This window comes from Melopsittacus undulatus, chromosome 6 (assembly GCF_012275295.1).
Source record: "Melopsittacus undulatus isolate bMelUnd1 chromosome 6, bMelUnd1.mat.Z, whole genome shotgun sequence".
NCBI lineage: Eukaryota > Metazoa > Chordata > Aves > Psittaciformes > Psittaculidae > Melopsittacus > Melopsittacus undulatus.
Window position 1 is genome coordinate 44194351 of NC_047532.1, and position 19648 is coordinate 44213998.

The window sequence follows — 19648 nt, forward strand, 5'->3', positions numbered from 1 at the left end:
GAGACTATCTTTAAACATAGCTAATCTGTTTAACTGGCTTTTCCTCTTCAACATACGAAATGAGGAATTGAAATGAGCTGTGTTTGTCACTTGTATCTGTCAATTTGCATTTTGTAGCTATCAGTTGTTGCATCAGATTTCCAAGGATGCTGATCACAGTAAAGCTGACATTCATAAACTGTGAATTAAACTTATTTTTACTGTTCTGTTTAATTCACATGTAATGTCATTGCTTTGTATGTATTTGTAATTGTATCTGGGTTGGGGGACATTTCTTGCTTGTCTCTTATTAGCAGGGGTTTGTATTATTGCAGAGGAAAGCTTGTTTTGTCATTTGGGAAGTCCATCTTCAATTTGTTTTGAAGTTTACAGAGTTGTAAATTTTGGTTTAACTACAAATATAAAACTGGATTTGCAGTAGCACATGCTTAATACTGTTCTATCTTGCTTAGGAGGTAAAGTTTCAGAAATGAGGTGTTTCTCCCTCCTGCCTTGTAACATGGGGAGGGGAGATAAACACCTGAAGTTTGAGGGGCACAGCGGAGGAAAATTTTAATACTTTGGGTCATCATGATTTTCCATATCCATTGAGAAAGCAGAGGGAGGCTAGCATGTGTTTGAGCTAGGTTAAGTATCTAAAGTCGGGCAGGACAAACATACCCACACACATCTAGTTGCTAACAGATGTATATGGCAATGGTAGAGACTTGTCAACTGGAAATACTTGTGCTGGGGTGCTTCCAATTGTTAAATTATTTAATTCTTTGTATTCATTGTAAGTAAACTACTTCTGTTTTGTAAAGCTTAACCTGTTCAGGACTTAAGGAGAACACTGGTTAGCTAACCATGCAACAGGACAGTTGAAAGTTTCCATTTGAACATTCATGCATAAATAATTATTTATGTAAGTAATCTTATTAAAGCAAATGGAATTACATCTGAGACTGAGGACCTGAGAGAAATGTGCTCCTACTGCATGAATCTGTGCCAAAGAGTTTGAGTTCGGTATCTCTTGGAGTGCTTGTTACATTTTTTAAAACAGTGGAGCTCATTAAAATAAATGGAATAGCTGTCATTCATTTGTAAGCAAAGTTGATTATGGTCCTAATAGCTACCAGTAATCCTGATAGGATTTTAGGAATTAAAACCGGACCTCTCTTGTCCACTTAAGAAATTTCGTGCTGACTTCAGAGGAAATTTATTAGTGATCCTTTTCCTCCAGGAGGAGTGTTAGCTGTGAGAGTGCTGATTTAAGCATCTTCCTTCAGTGAATGTACACCTGTTTTTTAACCCTTTGTGACTGCTAAGTGCACTAACTTTAGAACCTTTTTTTTTCCATTTAGTGACAGAAAACAATTATGTATAAAAGTAGAAGCCAGTAGTTAACACAAATAATTTTAGGTTATGTTTTGCTTGAAGCATGCTTTTTGTGTCACTGTTGGAAAGAATCTTTGGCTTTAATTATCAGTTACAATTATTTCCTCATGCTGCTTCAATGCTGTAGGTTTTGCTATTGGAATGCCTGTCTGTGAATTTGACATGGTTAAGGATCCAGAAGTACAAGACTTCAGAAGAAATATTCTTAATGTTTGTAAAGAAGCAGTGGATCTTCGAGATGCCAATGCACCACATAGTAGAGCATTATATGTCTGTCCTCCAAATGTAGAGTCTTCATCTGAACTACCCAAACATATATACAATAAACTAGATAAAGGTAAGATAAATATTTACAGTTGAAACATAATGGTTATTTTCAGTGGCTGAAGTAAGAGTACAGCCGGTTACCTGGGTAACTTCAGTAAATCACTTTTATGTAGACTTCAGCAATCTTACACCTCAAGTTATTCAGAGTAACTTTCTTGATAGAATGTAGTTTCAAAAGGAAGACAACATTTAAAATTACATTTTTGCTATTATGATAACGAAATCTTTATAGAATCATAGAATAGTTTGATTTGAAAGGGACCTTAAAGATCAGTTAGTTCCAGCCCACATGCCATGGGTAAATAGAGGTGATTTTTTCTTTTTAATGGACAGAAAGAGCTTGTTGGCTTTGTTTGTTTGGTTTTTTTTTCCATGACATTCAGAAATGTGGAATTAAATGATGCTAAATCACTAAGCTATCTTGCGGTCCTCAAATATGAAGGTTACTGCTGTTTTCTTGAAGATTAAATAGTCAAGTGTATTTGGTTAATTAAGGTATACTTAACCTCAAGAAGTAAAAGTTTGAATTTATGGTAGAGTAAAAAATAAACTGAGTGTAGTTCTTTGCATATTAGAAATCCTCTTGTCAGTTTGAGCTATGAATCTTGTCTACATCTTTCATACTGCAAGCAATTCTCTGTGTTGGGAAGGGGTGAGAGATTGTTTAGTTTGGGTTTTTTTAAGATTATTTTGTGGGGTTTGGGTTGGTTTTTTGTTTTGCTTTGTTTGAAACTACACTTAAAATTATAGGCCTAACATTATTTTACATTTATCCTAGGGCAAATTATAGTGGTGATATGGGTAATAGTCTCACCAAACAACGATAAGCAGAAATACACCTTAAAAATCAATCATGACTGTGTGCCTGAGCAAGTTATTGCTGAAGCAATTAGGAAGAAAACACGAAGTATGTTGCTGTCATCAGAACAACTGAAACTTTGCGTCTTGGAATACCAAGGCAAATACATTCTAAAGGTGTGTGGCTGTGATGAATACTTGCTAGAAAAATATCCACTGAGCCAGTATAAGGTGAGTAACATGATGGATTTATTTTGAACTATGCTAACATAATCCAAATTTGTGATGGAGAAAAGTGATCAGTTTTATGACTGGCTTTGATTAAATTAATACAAAACATAGTAAGTGTAAGTGTATGTTCCTGTAACTGGCTAATGCATGTGAGTAGTGTGCATAGTTGTTGCTGTATGTGCTTCAAAAGAGAGAGGGGGAGAAAGGTAATTTAAGCTAGAATTTTTATCACTAGTGTTTTGTCCTTGCATGAAGTAGTTTACTGCTAACATTAATAACAAACCAGTGGTAGGTACTCTCAGAAATATCCTAGGTTTCTGGTGGTAAGGGATGACTTATGCTTGGATGGGCTGATATAATACAAAAGGAAATTCAGTCAGGTGTTACACTGAGACAACCATTGCTACTATGAATCTTCTTCCCCCTTTAGGGGTGGAAAAAATCTAAACTAGTTGTTTGCCTGCTACTTGTAGGTTTTTTTTTTCTTTTTTCTTAGATCTTATTAAAGGCATGATACACTTCCAGCACTGTGCAAACTATTCTTAAGTCTTCCTTGTGGTTGGCTGTTCTTCATTTTCTGGGTTTTGTTAGTGCTGTGAGTGTGAGGCAGAACTGCTGACAGAAGAGCATCTGAGCAGCCCCCTCTCTGGAGCAGACAACAATGTTACCCCGTAGATTTCCTGACAGACTGCTGCTGCTTCCTCTTTCAGGAATGTATTGTTGTAATAAACAACTTCCATTCCTTCATGTAAAATGGTTGACAGTCTGCTTTCAAAAGCAATGAAGGAGAGAAGGGGAATAGGGAATCCTGATTAATGAGAAAAGCAGCTCTGTTCTATGGGAGCTGGGGAACAAGTGCAAGCATACATGAAGAATATTGCACAGTCATCTAAAGATCAAACACCAGACCTATTTGATCTAGTATGGTTTCTTCAGATATATCTGGTATGTCTTTACAGTGCTGCAAAAGAGCTTGCTAATTATGCTCCAGGGCAGGGCCTGTCCAAACACGTTGTATTTTATGGTACTGTTGCTAGACTAAATGTTCTCAGCACTCAATCCTGAATGGACACCATACAGCCTTACAGCTGGAGTCTGTCAGCATCAGTGCTGAGCATAAGGTAATAAGCACAACTGAACCAAAAATGACTGTCTGCCATTTGCCTTGTGCTTTCTGCCTTTGACTAGCTTTGCACACCAGGTTAGTACAACACCTTGGTAATGAAAAACAGCTCAAGCTCCTAATCTGGAAGCAGTCTGATTTGTGCTACACTGTGCCAGAGCTAAGGAGCTCTACAAGAAACCTCTCATCATGCTGTCAGCTCTGTTCTCTAGCTCTTCCAATTCAACCTTCCACTGTGTAGATGCTATTCATATCTCAAAATCTGTACGAAGTGCTGCTGTGCAATCCTACCCAATGTATTTAAGCTGTTGGATGTTCCAACTGTAAACACAGTAAAGGTTGTACATACAGGGACAATGATAAGCTCTTTAAATATGCTTTTACTTTTATATTTTCCTGAATATTTTTAGGTATAGATGATCAAGAGTGTGAACTTTGAAAACATAATGAATTTTGGTTTGGTTTTCTTGCAGTATATAAGAAGCTGTATAATGCTTGGTCGCATGCCCAATCTGATGCTGATGGCTAAGGAAAGCCTATATACCCAGCTGCCACTGGACACATTTACAATGCCATCTTATTCCAGGCGTATCTCTACAGCTACACCCTACATGAATGGAGAAGCTACAGCCAAATCCCTCTGGACTATAAACAGTGCTCTCAGAATAAAAATCCTCTGTGCAACCTATGTAAATGTGAACATTAGAGACATAGACAAGGTAAGGCAAATGCTGTGCAGGTTTTTCGGCAACTCGCAGTTTCTTTTCTGAGTTTTTTATTCTCTGTTTACATTGGAAAAGTAGTGTTTTTTAACATGTTAGAAAATTAGACCACTCTGTTATATAAGTACTCAGCTCCATTAAAAAAAATACAGCCATATTTTAGCATCTGACACCTTTTGTATACTGCTTCAGAAGTGAGTTGTAGTACTTAGATAAATACCCTGCCTGATAGGAGCAGGAGTTAGTTTGCATAGTTCACTTCAGCTACGTATGTAATAGAAAAACAAAACCTATGTTATCTCTAGTCTAAATAATAATTATATTATGCTTCAGAATGTATTATGGTAATTAACAATACTTTTGATGAGAAGATGCTGGATAGTGTGCTGCCATCTTTGTTTTTGAAAAGGGAGGTGTGGAGAGATCAAGAAGACAAGGCAGGTAGGGTTCAGTCCTATTGAACTACAAGCCTGGCATGCTCTCTCATAGTTTGTTCAGTCTTTATATCTTGACACAGGAAGAATTGAGGATTATTTCAAGGAGGTTTTTTAGTGTTCATTTCAAGGTTATTACTGCATTTTTAAAGAGCTAGTTTTGCAATTGAAAAGGGAAAAGACCAACACATTTTTTTCTAGAAGGGTATGTTTATATACTGTGCTTCCAACCTTACAGAGTATGAAAGAATTGGGGTTGGGGAGTGATGGAGCTGTTAGGTTCTCAGATTTCGTTTTTTGTTTCTTTTTAAGTGATGAAAATGAAAGGACAATATGTTATATTTGTAGTTATGTTGATAGGATTAAAAAAAAATTACAGTAAAATTTCAAAGGCAGTACTAATATCAACATTTGTTTTTCAGATCTATGTGAGAACAGGTATCTACCATGGAGGGGAACCTCTGTGTGACAATGTGAATACACAAAGGGTACCTTGTTCTAATCCCAGGTAAGCTAAATAATGGAGTGACTGCTGAAAACCTGACTTCCAGGGCATCATAACTGAAGAAGTAAAGGCTTGCCTTAGCCATTATTTAAGTAGTGCTCCTTTCTGGGAATTCCTTACCTTAAGCTTTATAAAAATATTTTTGCATATCCCTATATTTATAAATAGATGTAATTTAATTAAAACACAAGTATTTTGTCTCACATCTGTTCAGCAAAGAAACCATACTATCTGTTTTACATGTACATTTACAGTTGCCACCAAAACTCCAATATAATTACTTCTTAACACTGTGAAATCAGCATAGCTCTGGACAACTGAGCTCTGTTTTTCACTGTGGATCAACAGCAGGTGTTCCAGTTGCAGGTTCAGATTTTACTTTGAGCACGAGTCAATATGATGTCATGTAACCTACAAATCTGTTTCAGTGAGGTTGCATGGTGTGTTCTAAAGCAGAACCACTGAGTGTGGAGAGGTGGGTACCATTTGTTACCATGGAAGTGACTTCCAGATCTGGGCTGACTATTTTCAAGATATTTGACCTACCATCAATATTATCTGGAAAAATAACATACATGAACTTAAAAGTGCATGTGAACTAAAGAAGTTTATATGCACTTTTAGAATATATTCAGAACAAGTATCTAAAAGATGTTCCTGTAATTTTGACTGAGGAGGTGTGAAATTTCAGCATCTGCTAGGATTAGATGCTAAGTATGTGTTCAGAAGTAATTATTGATTTGCATTTTCTTTCTGACTTCATGTCTTTATGAATACCTTTTGAAAGTCTTATTTTTGTCTGTTTTCTATTAATATGATTAGGCTGTATAGAGGGCTTCCTAATATGTATAGTTGTTAAAAAATAGCTCTCCTTCTGGGTTGCCTCAAACATAGCTATACTTGAACTGATATTTTGACTGGTTTACACACAAAATCTTCTTGGAAAGGCGATGATGGGTATGGCTTGAAAACATGGGTTTAATCCCACAAATCTGTGTTATGAAATGAACACATAAGAAAAGTGAATTAAAATTTATCTGCTAATTTCTAAATTCTTAGAGCAGGGTTTGGACAGTTGTTTCTTTATAAAACTCTGCTTTCAGTAGCTGCAGACACATTGAAAAATTAATGCTGTTCTTGGAATCTGCAGCCTTTTCCAACTGAGAAAATTCACCATGGAAATTAATTTAGAAAAAGAAAGTATCCAGAAGTTCCTCTTCAAAAGCGCAGTTCCACCAACTGAGAAGTCTACTTAGAGAAGTTAACAAAAGCAAAATACATATTCCTATAGAACCAATCTGTGCTCTTATTACTCTGATAAATAGAATAATATTTGTATTAGAAATACTGGTTTGGATTTGTGTTGTATTTCTGTTATATTCCCATCTTGCAGTTATCATTGTATTTTCCAGTAGTTCAAATTCAGTTGCATTCTGAAAGCTGTGCCACATTTTTTCCCACTTGCTTTTTTCATGAAGTGAAAAATATTTTGCAACTAAAACCTTTATTAGTGTGGCACATATGTAAATCCATTACTTCAGGTTATGCCTACGCTGAAAGTTGCAGTCGATAGGTTTGCAAGTGTGAAAACGAATTAACCTATTACTAAGTTTGCAGAAATTGAACTTACCATGACTTTGTAAACAGTATTGGTGCTAGGAGGCTATCTGGGGAAGTTTCCATTCCCAAAAGGAATGTGGGCAAATGCATGTAGGAGTACCCTTTTCGAGTGCGAAAGTGTACTTTTTGTACATGTATATAGTTTATGTAGGAATGTAACAAATACCTTTTTAGTATAACTTTGACTGAATACAGTTGTCTCCATGCTGTCCTTTAACCTGGTTGTATTTTGCTTTTTAAATCTTATAGGTGGAATGAATGGCTGTTGTATGACATGTACATTCTTGATCTTCCACGTGCTGCTCGTCTGTGCCTTTCTATCTGTTCTGTTAAAGGCCGGAAGGGTGCGAAAGAGGTAAAATACTTCATGTCTTTAATACAATAATGAATGAAAGCAATCGAAGTCAAGTTTGGGAAGATACTTCATAAATGCTGTACTGGCAATGAGTATTAGTACAAATTTGATTTTAATCTGATTTTTAAAAAGGGATTTTTTTTTTCTTGTACCTTACTCAGACTACCACTGATTTTGTGGTCAGAAGTTAACATGGAAAAAAGCTTACCTGTTCAGCAGTGTAAATAGCATCTATACTGTATTGCCAGGCTCAAAGTGTTTTGAGATGTGAGTGCCTTTAAACTCAAGTTTCTAAACCCATATGTTACTTGCCTGTTAACTAAAAATGGTGATATTTATACTTGTATTTAGAGTTGATCTTTAAAGAAAACTTGTATTGCTTTAGCATTTGATGCAAGATCTCAAATAATCACTTTTAAGAATCTGCGTATGGCATCTGATCTAGCAACAGCATCATTACATTCTGCATTTGACTGTCACAGATACTATACAGTTATTTTTGTCTACAATCAGGTTTACAAATCTTACAGAATTGTAGGATGTTTGGGTTGGAAGATCTCTGCGCATGGTAGGGATATCTTTCACTAGACCAGGTTGCTGAAAACCTTCACCCATCCTGAGCTTCAGTGTTCCCAATGATGGGGAATCCCCAGCTTCTCTGGGAAACCTGTTCCCACTTTTTATGACCACCCATATCATAAAAAAAAAAACCTTGTCCAATCTAAACCTATTGTATGAGAGTTTAAAACTGTTGCTCCTTATTACATTACTACAGACCTTGGTAAAAATTCCCTCTTTGTCAAAAAAACTTTGCATCATCTTGAGTTACTTTTGATGTGGGAAGATGTTAGTTAACGTGTGTTTGAAAGTGTTATGATATCATTTTGCAAAATGACTGCCATGACATCATTCATAGAAAAGTATGGTACAGCTTCCACAACGTGCTTTTCTGCTAATCTGGGAGTGCAGCAACTTGCTTTGGGGTGGAAATGGTATTTCTCCCAACTCACTCTACAGTAATTAATAGATGACACTAAAAAAAATCTTTTAATCTCTTTAAGGAGCACTGTCCATTGGCTTGGGGAAATATAAACATGTTTGATTACACAGACACTCTTGTATCCGGGAAAATGGCTTTGAATCTTTGGGCAGTACCTCATGGCCTGGAAGATTTGTTAAATCCTATTGGTGTTACTGGATCAAATCCAAATAAGGTAAATAATTACATGCCAGCTTCCTCCTTAGTAGTTCAAAATATGTCATATGATAATTAGCATCATTCAACAGAAAAAGTAATTTCAGTTCCCTTTACGTAGGAAACTCCATGTCTAGAGCTGGAATTTGATTGGTTTAGCAATCCTGTGAAGTTTCCAGATATGACAGTGATTGAAGAGCATGCCAATTGGACTATATCACGTGAACTGGGGTTTAACTACAGCTATGCGGGGCTGGTAAGGCAAACTCCCCTTCTGAGATTAACTACTAAAATATGAAAGTAGTATTTACTACTTTGTTTATGTAGTAAAGAGGTCTTTTTTTATATATCCTTACTGTAAAATCAAGAAATGATTTTTTTGTTTTGTTTAGCAAAGTGAGTAATACATTCACCTTTAAACTGACCTAATACTTCATTGACCAACCAAAACACTTGAAAAGAGTAACTATTTTACCATGCAGACTGTTAAGGCATTTTTGACATTTTTATATTGCCCATGCAGATGTCTAAACTACCTGAACTTTTCAAAAGTTGCAGTTATCCTCCAATGATGCTGTTTTAATTTGTTGCAGTTCTACATATAGGTAGACATTCTTGTGTATCCCAAAGGTGGTTATAACTCTTTACTGACTGCTTGATGGGTTAGTTATGACCAGAAGTACAGGGAATTTTGAGGGAATTGACTGGCATACATGAGTGTAGCCCTTAATCTCCCGTCTTCCATGAAGAGAACCTGCACATTGATAATAGTTGGCTTTTTGGTGAGGTTTGGCACTTTCTTAGGAGCACTTGTTGGATGATTAGAAGGAGAAAAAAGAGTCAGTAAAGCTAAAAATACTATGTATTCAAAGACAAGGCTGTGAAATTACTTGGTATGTTTTACATTTTATTTTGGAGGCTGGTTCAAAGACTTGAGAGTTTCCCCAAGAAAGCTTTGTGGTCTGAGTGAAGAAGAGTCTCAGGGTGGAAAGTTTTGCTGTGCCAAAAAAGTGCGTAGGTGTAAGCTTCCAGTTTGGGAATTCTGGTGATATATTTATAACAGTCTCAGTATATCTTGAAAAAGGAGTTGTAGGAATTTATTTCTCTTGAGACACCACAGGAAGTCCATCATAGAGTGGTATATCTGCTTATGGTATACACTGTAACTGAGCAGTGCTGAGGGGCTCTTAATAAATGTTTAAGAACAGCTAGCTCCTTCATAAATAACATTCCTTAGCTATAGCACAGCCTATTACCTGCCCTTATATATGCGCAACTCACTGTTTTCTATGACAATATGATCTGTATGCAAAAACAGAAAATGGTGAGGAGAATAAGCTCTCACTTCAGTGACAAGGTAATGAAGTAATGATCATCTTAAAATACAAGGTCAAATAAAGTCTCAGATTATTGTATTTTTTGTGATAATCCTTACAATATTGTAGAAGGTGGTCACAGTGGTTAAATATGGAGAAAGCCTATTTACATCGGTGACTAAGTTGACAGGGATACAATCACTGCTTTGGTCTCACTTTCTCATTCACACTGCTTTTCTTTCAGCTCTTCTTGTGGCCTGCCAAAATTCTCCTATGTACTGTGCATATTTCTAGCTGTTTGTAATATTAACAATATTTGGGGATTTAAAATGCAGCATGTTGTTACTCATGTGAAAATTGGATGCTTGATTACTGTGTAGCATTGTCCATAACTAAAGAAAGTAAAAAATGCTTGTCTGAAATGGTCAAAATCAGCAAAGCAGTCACTGAGGTATGATTTCTAGCTAAATGTTTTTATTATGATACAAAGAGTATAACTCTTATGTAAGCTTGAAATGCATTACACTGCGTTTACAATCAATTAATACATATTGATAAGAGATCATTTATAGGCCCATTAATATCTCAAATATGAAAGAATTTTCAAATACGAAATCTAATTTACTGTCCCACAATTCATAGAATTTCAAGTTTTTGGTGTTGACCGCAACAGGATAAATGCATTTTCCTTCTGGGCTTGACCTAAACTATGATCTTTCTGACCCATTATGCAGGTACATTTTATACTTTTTTGACTTTCACTTAATATTTAGGATGATTCTTTCAGAACAAAGATGAATATGTGCAATTACTTGTTCTGTTGAACAATATGAACTATTTGATCTTATGTCAGGAATAGGGTGATTAAGTCACCCAATAACTTCTTGCAGAATGACTCTCTTAACTACTTTTACTGTATTAAATACCATAATATTTAAAAATGTGTTCTAAAACATTTCCCATACCACATTGAGTGTAGTCCTGAATAATTTCTCCCCACTTTAAGTCCAATCTATGTGCTTCAGAATAATAAAAAAACCTGTGTTGGTGTATGTCCTTGCACTAGATGACACTACTAGTGCAAGATCTTGCACTATTATACTACTAACAGAGCAAGAGGCTAAAAATCCTGTGAGACCTTAATATTGGTGGATGTAAGATTGAAGGGCAGGATATTCTCACATAGTAGTAGTGAACCCATCATGAGAACACATACTATATGTAATTAAAGATAAATGTAAAATAAAGAACTTTCAGTCTGAAATAGGTATTATATCATGTGGTATAACGTGACAACTGTGTCCATATTTGTGCATGTTCTTAGAAAACACCACTTCACCTTTTAAAGGGTGCCTTGATCTCCTACCTGGAAATTTCAAATTGCTCTTCATCTTTTTTAAAGCTAGATGCATTGCAAAGACCTTCTGTAAAAGCCATGTGGGTATTTGTGTTTCAAAGTACTAGTTCAGCCAGTTGACAACTTCCGTTATCACAACCGGCAGACAAAGCTCACTTAATTCTTGTTTATTAGCTTGTTTAATGTGCTGAGTAGAAATTGTGTAGGGAAAAAGCAGAATAAGAAGCCAAATACTGTGGTTCTACAGTTTAAACATTTTGAATTTGGAAGAGTGCTAATCTTATTCGTTTGTAGTGGTAGGTATCATGCAGATGTGGAAACATGAGTTCACTATGAAAAACTTAAATTCTTGTGGAATTGTTGGGATAACTTCATCATAAGTGTCAATCTTGTTCATTACACTTGTATTTTATACTGAACACAGTAATATCAGCTTCAGATTTTTTGTTTTTTTGCAGTGCAATTGATTGTGTAGCTGAAACCTCAAACTGCATCACTTCATATGTTGCCTTGTAAAAAACAAAAAAAAAAACCACATTAAATGAACTGAGAAATGGAAAGTATAGGAGAAAAAAATTGAACTTCCCATATGAGGTGTGAAATATGTTGTAGTAACAGTTTCAAATACCTCTGCCATTGGTGTAAGCTGGTTCTAATGAATGAATCTTACATAAAATTAATTTCAACATATACCAGCTCTGTTTTCTGTACTCTTTGGGAGTTATATTATGCTAATTCTGGTTAATGTTTTCCAGTCCTCCTGTTACTCTGGCTTTCCTACAGCATTCTGACTTTTGTTTACCTAGCTTCACACCCCATATTCTGTTTTTCCAGTTCTATTTCTTTTTCACTCCTTTCAGCAGCTTCTAGCTAGTCTCAAAACTGGAGCTAGAAATAACCAGTTTCATTTCATGCTGCATTATGTTGTTCATTAGATGCAACTGCTGCTATTTCTCCACACAGCTGATGTAGTCGAAATGTCACTCTTCTTGTCCCAATAGTGGCTAGAAGTGGTTGTATAAATCAAAGGCCTAGTCTTTTATCTCTCTGTTTTTAAATTTTAAGCCCTCAGTTGCAACAAAACAAAACAAGATAGTATCGCATGACATAGGCTGTAAGTGTTGTGTTAAGTGCTCTTAAAGTACTTCATGTATGTTGTAAGACAACAAAAGGAAATTTGTGGAGGGTTAATGGACTGCTTTCTCTCTGCAGAGTAACAGAATAGCTAGAGATAATGAATTAAGAGAAAGTGACAAGGAGCAACTTCGAGCTATATGTACACGAGACCCTTTGTCTGAAATCACTGAGCAAGAGAAGGACTTCCTCTGGAGCCACAGGTATTTAAAACCAAAAACTAAACTAAAGAAAAGCCCTTGTTGGCACAATAAACTTTACCCCATTCACTCCAAATTTGTAATGACTGTCTTGGATTTTGCGCCCTTTTCTATGCTCTGTATTGCTTGGGTTAGTGTTTTAGAAAAAAACTTTTAAAGCATTCTGAATCATATATCTTAATTCATAAGCCCATGGGGAAAAATAAGTTATTGAACTAGTTTACATTTTCCCCATTACTGTAGTCTTACTTTCATGCATGGATCCTAACACCACCATATGGTATTGATTGTTTTCTTCTGACAAGGGAAGAAAAATGTGCAAGACTGAGGGGAACATAGTAGATGGTTATCAAAGCAAAAAGGGCAATTTGTACATACACCTTTTTTTTCTTTCGCAGACACTATTGCGTGAATACTCCAGAAATTCTGCCCAAATTACTTCTGTCTGTTAAATGGAATTCTAGAGATGAAGTGGCTCAGGTAACATATAGCACTGATGAAATTTTAAGTCCTAAGAAGCTTTAAAATACAGTATTTAAGGAAACTTCTGGAAGTTTAAAACATGTTACATGTGCATGATACATTGAATGAAAACCTGTCCAAGTTGCCACTATAATTGATGGATCAGTCTGGTCTGTAGTTTTTATTCTTTAGCTCAGTCTAAGTCTTAAAATTTCCTCTGTGGCATTACTTGAATCCCTGTTATGTCGCTGATTTGTCAATTAGTTATATGTGAGGTTTTGTTTTCATTGTGTTTATAGTGGATAAAATGTCAGCTGGCAACTAATACCAAATTTTTTATTGAGAGAGGGCTGGCAAGTAAATAGCTTCTACTCAAATGCAGTTCATGTCTGACAATACCTTCTAATAGCTGTGTATTACAGCTCCTTTGTAATCAATGCAAATGTGTAACGTGCTTGGACTTCTTGTCCACAGATGTACTGTTTGGTAAAAGATTGGCCTCCAATCAAGCCAGAGCAAGCAATGGAGCTTTTGGACTGTAATTATCCAGATCCAATGGTGCGAGCTTTTGCAGTTCGGTGTCTAGAGAAGTACTTGACAGATGACAAACTGTCTCAGTACTTAATCCAGCTAGTACAGGTATATAACATATTTTGGTATACTTGATGTCTTGTGTATATCCAATAATCACAGAGGCTTAAAATACAACAAAAGTTAAGGTGGTGTGAAAAACAGGTCATCAACAATATGTTTCTATTGTGGATTATTTAGGAGGAGGAGATTAAATGTAGTTAATTTTCTGTAGTGCTGGGGTTTTGCATGTTGGTACTAAATGCCAGGATTTTACAGAGATGCAGAACTGTTCTACCAACTGGAACAGGCAGCGCTTTCAGATGTTCTAACATATGGGAAAGTATGAACAGAAGCATCTTCTCAAAATTTCAAGCTAGTTGAGGCCAAAATATTTTGTAATAGTGAAGGGAGCATCAGATGGTAGGTTCCTGAAACAGGCAGCCACTGCACTGTTAGTAGATACTGTTCAAATTCAAACACATGCAAGTATTAATACCAGATCAGTTATTCTACATAAATTGATGTAAAACATGAATTTCTTTTATTTAACTTCCTTTAATCTGTATTTTATTCATAGAAGTAACCACAGCAGATTATTTTTATTCTCTTTATCCTTAACTAGGTTCTAAAATATGAACAGTACTTGGATAATCAGCTTGTGAGATTTTTACTCAAGAAGGCACTGACCAATCAAAGGATAGGACACTTCTTCTTCTGGCATTTAAAGTAAGCTTAATATGTTAATGGGTAGTGGGATTTCTGTTAGCTGTAAACAATTTATTGTTCTAAAGGCTTGGCATAATAAATTTTTGTTTGTTTGTTTGTTTGTTTTTTTAGGAAAGTATTACCACTTAGTTTGTTTCACATTGGTTAAAAGTTTGAGTGTAGAGTTTGGTAATAGAAGTCATCCTTTGCAGTTTCAAAAGCTAGTTAATAATAGATACTTAGTCTTCTACTTCTTTTTACATAATGATAATTACGCTGAAAGCAGGATAGTCCGATTGCTGGAGGCCTCCTATCCTGTCAACTATTTGCAACTTTGACAGATTACTGCTGTTTGAACTTTATTTTTTTTATCACTTATCAGTCTTCCAGAAAATTTTACAAATAGTTGAAGTCTAAAGAGAGACACTCCATCTGACCAGATAAGGCTTTGAAAAAATAACTCTTTGTACATGCTTATTGAAGACTTTATACAGCTTGATAGCTTAAATATCTATGTTCTTCCTTACTAAGTGCAACAAGGGCTTTTGTAATTCTGGGTGTTGAGAAGTCTGAGCATAGATCAGCCTACAGTATAATGGATTGTAGCTAGGTCTCACCTAAAAATGCTGTTCTAAGACAGTGTGGTAGGACACAGAAATAGAAGAAGCAATGAATCTTTGTTGTGCTTTGTTTTCTATTTCCCTTAGTAATCATCAAAGATTAACGGATTAACTTGTTTGAGGGATGTATTTAAGAGCTGCAAAGAGTGAGAGGAGGTACGAACAAGGAAACTTGAGGGGCCACAGCCTGTGATTGTTTCATTTTCTCCTTGTCTTATTTAGCCAGATTAGCTTTGCTCTTGGCAAAAAAAAACTGGAACATGAATTGAAAGCTTGAGTTTCTGGGAAGCATGGGTTTTGAATAAAGGGAAGGAATAGTGGTAGAGAGGACAGAAAAATCAAGAAGGAATTGGGGGAAAAGCCGATGAACTCTGTGCCAAATTAGTTGTAAAAGGTACTGAAGTTGGATCAGTCTAGTCAAAATGATATGAGCTGTGGGAGATTAATAGAAGTTACTTACCTGAAAAGGATGGATCTATAAGCAGCTCTCAGAAAGATGTGTCATTGGGATGATGTTACAGCTATAGTTTCATTTTTGGCACCTGTAAGTGGTCTTGTCTTTAAGCTACAACTGTTCTTCCTCTCTGTGTAGGTCTGAAATGCACAATAAAACTGTAAGCCAGAGGTTTGGTTTACTTCTGGAGTCCTATTGTCGGGCGTGTGGAATGTACCTAAAACATCTGAGCAGGCAGGTGGAGGCTATGGAGAAATTGATTAACCTCACTGATATTCTCAAGCAGGAAAAAAAAGATGAAACACAGAAGGTATTATAAGATGTCTGCATCCCCAGACTATTGCTGTTGAGTCACAGGAATTACTCTGAACTGTGTATTAATTGATTAACTAGAAAAGTATTAAAGATAACTTGAGTATATAGTAGGTTATTCTAGAAGCTGCTATATTTTCTATGTGCATTGCCATTGTCTACCTCTCAAGGCACTAGATTTAAGGGTTTCAATTTGTATAGTATGTGGCTAAGCAGAGTTGCTTACACTGGAACTGTGCAAAACTGTGCTTTAAAAACAAAGCTAAAATCTGAAACTTACTTTCACTTACATAAAGTTAGTGTTATCAAAACCTGAATGTGGTTATTTATCAGGTACAGATGAAGTTTCTTGTTGAACAAATGAGGCGGCCAGATTTTATGGATGCTTTACAGGGTTTTATCTCTCCTCTTAATCCTGCGCATCAACTGGGAAATCTTCGGTATTGTATTCATTTTTTTAATTTATCTAGATATTTAAGTAAATGCTTAGTAATGTTAACATTAACAATGTTATTAGCTTTAATGTTAACAATGTTTAATGTTATTAGCATTTAATGTTAACAATGTTAACATTAAATGTTAACATACTGAAAAATGTTAGTATCGTCAAAGTTACCTGAAAAAAATTTGTAGCAGAATAACTGATGAAAAGTGAAGTAGTTTCAGTCTAATGGTTTAACAATTTACGGAACGACATGACAGCTGTTCCTTTAAGGTGACAGGAAGCGCAGACCTTTTTCCATCTGTAAGGAACACACACTGCCAAAGGGAAATTACAATATAGCCGGCTCTTTGTTGGGCTTAGCAAATGGGTAACATTGCACTTACTAATTTAAATTTGAAGCTGAAAGTAAAAGTGGTTGATTGTCAGTTACCCATGCATCTTTAATTTGATACTATTTCAAAGAGTTTGATGAAAACAGGGAGAACTTAATGTTATGGAAATATTAAATGAAAATCTGTATGTTCCTGTTTCACAGAAGTCTTACCTCTTCTTTTAGGCTTGAGGAGTGCAGGATAATGTCATCTGCAAAAAGGCCACTGTGGTTGAACTGGGAAAACCCAGATATTATGTCTGAATTGTTATTTCAGAACAATGAAATAATCTTTAAAAATGGAGACGGTAAGGAAAAGCAAGTGTAATCCAAAAGCTACATATCTGTTTATTTTCCTAACCTACTGTTCAGTATTTTTGTCTAAGTATAAAGAATACATGGGAGGAGGAGGAGGGGGAGGAAAGCAGTTTTCCAGAAAAATTAATCTGTACAAGTAAGAGTTGTGCAAATTTTGTAGGTTCCAAGCTGTTCAGTCTGTTGAGGTGGAACGTGGTTCTATTTCAATACTCTGTTCTTTTTACTCAAAAATGTCTTCCAAGATACTCTAGAAATGTAATCTGTAGTTCCATTGTCATGATTTTAGTGTATATTTTTTAAACAGCTTTGAAATCGCCACCATAAATTTATATTCACTCTTAGCTACTTAACACATGTTTCTCTCTATTGAGAGAACAAAACTTACACTGAGCTCTGCAAGCCTCATTTCCTTTAGGCATACTTTTGGGGGGAAAAGTAAGATGTAACGAAGTGTTCTGGTGCTACAAAATTTGAAGACTCCATGTATTTGCAAATCTTTATGTATTTGACTATTCCAGACTTGCGTCAGGACATGCTGACACTTCAGATAATTAGAATTATGGAAAACATCTGGCAAAATCAGGGTCTGGATCTTCGGTAAGCGTCAGAGGTCATTCTCAAGCAATACTGTTCTTAATGGTTTTTGCATTAGTTTGTTACCAGAGATTGCTTCTGTTTTCCCAAGGGTAATAAATGCTATAAATAGGTATGTCTGTACATGTAAGAGCAATTTTCAATTTTTTTAATGACCTTCAGTTAACTAAACTACTGAATTCTGTAGAGATAAGATTGTATTTGAAAAAGTCTCATTCATGTGGGTGTGAGGGATAGACTTACAGGAATAGATACAAGAGCTAACACACACAGTAGCCAGGCTATGGTGTGCTAATTTGTATCCGTAGGATTTGCTTTGAACAAGTTGCCAAACTTGCAGCCCAGTTGAGTGATGACTCTTTGTAGTGGGTATCTTCATTTCAGTACACAAAGTAGGTATTGCCCAGGTTTGATACATGTGCAGCTTCTCCTTTAGTCTGTGAGTAGAGTAACTTCTGCAGAATGCCATTCAGTATAAATTATTCTACTTCTAGAAAACTAATACTAGACAGGTTATGCTTCCAATTTCACATTTGCTGTTTGGTAGATTTTTATTTTTTTTTTTAGGTGGTGGCATAATAGAGCTGCCTCTGCGCTGTCAAGCGATGTTCTTTGCACCCCCAGTTCTCATTTTCTCATTATCTAGATAAAAGAACCTGCTGGTCTACATCATTTCTAATGTATCTGGGAAACTATTGTGCTCTAGTACTGCAATGAGGAACAGAATTATGGCTTTGTCTAAGAATGGTTTGCAGAGTTACAGTTCACAGTCCCCACATCTTGAAGAGTGCCAGTTATGGAAACCTGCATAAATACATCTCTCACACCTCTTGCCACCATTATTCTTTAAACAGGTGGCATGAAGCTTTAGAAGAGAAGTGGAATAAGTGTGATGTGACAAGCTGATTAAAAAAAAAAAAAAACAAAACAAAAACAAAAATTGCAGCTGTCCATCTGTTGTACTGAAAGACTGAAATGAGCGTGCAGGATGAGGCAGCTGATGGGCCCTGAATCTTGAATAAGCTGCAGATTACACTAATGGACAAAAATAAAACCTTTTGAGGATCTAGAAATTGCAGCTCATCCCATTAAGGCCGCTAAGCTGTATCTCTCTGTGGTACAGAAAGTCTAACAGTCTTTAAGAAAATATATGGGTTGCACTGTTTTCCTTTGACCTTCAAATCAGATTATCTAAAAAAGCAAGTGTAATTAGGTATAATACTTTTTTTAGTAACTGCAAGTAAAGTGCTGATAATCCATAAAGGAGAAGCCCACTTCCACAGGAACACCAGCAACCAGCTCTGCCACTGGCTGTGCATTGCAGTGGTGCCACTTGGATTTGTCGCTCTAATACAAAGCCATGATAGTTTGGGGGTTTTTTTCCACCATGGTATCACTAACAACTTGTGATACCCCAGTGTTCCTAAAAGGTTGGTTTACTCTGTAGGTGTGACACTTTTACTCCAGAAAGGAAACTTCATGAGAGAAAAAGGCTGCTTTTAGGTACATGACCGTTACTCCCAAATATTTTAATAGAGGATGTTAAACATGGTAATGGTCGTGTTTCCTTCAGTCTTTGAACAAAGACTAGTTTTGACTTATTTTTTGCTGATAAAGTGTTTTGAGCATAACAGAAGAAATACAGATTTTAAAGGAAGGGTGAGGAAAGAGACCTGTGAAAGAAAGGGAAGGCAATGGAATTAATTTCTTTTACTTGTAAAGAGAAAAATGGGCTACTCAGATCATAGAATCAACTAGGTTGAAAAAGACCTTTAAAATCACTAAGTCCAACTGTTACCCCAGGACTGCCAAACTTACCACTAAACTATGTCACTAAGGGCAAACTTACCTCTCCCAAAGATCTCCCATTATGGCTGCCCTTCCTGTTATCCACTCACAGACATCTCTCATCTAGCCCCCTTAGTGGCCCACAATGTTTAGCTGCTGCCCTCACCCGCCATGGCCACCCCTCACACCCCATGGCTGCCCCTGCTTCTCCCCTCATGATCTTTCCTCATGACTGCCCCTTACCCCTCATAGCCACCCCTCACTTCCCACAGCTGCCCTTGCTCTCCCTTCATGATCTCCATTCATAGCCATC

The 19648-nt window shown here is 36.2% G+C and overlaps 1 protein-coding gene across 1 annotated transcript in view; it reads left to right on the plus strand.

Moving 5' to 3' along the window:
- The window catches only part of PIK3CA (phosphatidylinositol-4,5-bisphosphate 3-kinase catalytic subunit alpha), a 46603-nt gene that overhangs the window by 17474 nt on the left and 9481 nt on the right, over positions 1-19648 (plus strand). Inside the window, exons 3-17 of the mRNA XM_005146914.3 lie at positions 1505-1714; positions 2483-2733; positions 4330-4575; positions 5435-5520; positions 7387-7492; positions 8554-8706; positions 8809-8943; positions 12573-12697; positions 13093-13174; positions 13631-13795; positions 14352-14455; positions 15647-15818; positions 16154-16260; positions 16822-16943; positions 17472-17550. Coding sequence (XP_005146971.1) covers positions 1505-1714; positions 2483-2733; positions 4330-4575; positions 5435-5520; positions 7387-7492; positions 8554-8706; positions 8809-8943; positions 12573-12697; positions 13093-13174; positions 13631-13795; positions 14352-14455; positions 15647-15818; positions 16154-16260; positions 16822-16943; positions 17472-17550 — 2143 coding nt within the window. The remainder of the gene's footprint in view (positions 1-1504; positions 1715-2482; positions 2734-4329; positions 4576-5434; positions 5521-7386; positions 7493-8553; positions 8707-8808; positions 8944-12572; positions 12698-13092; positions 13175-13630; positions 13796-14351; positions 14456-15646; positions 15819-16153; positions 16261-16821; positions 16944-17471; positions 17551-19648) is intronic.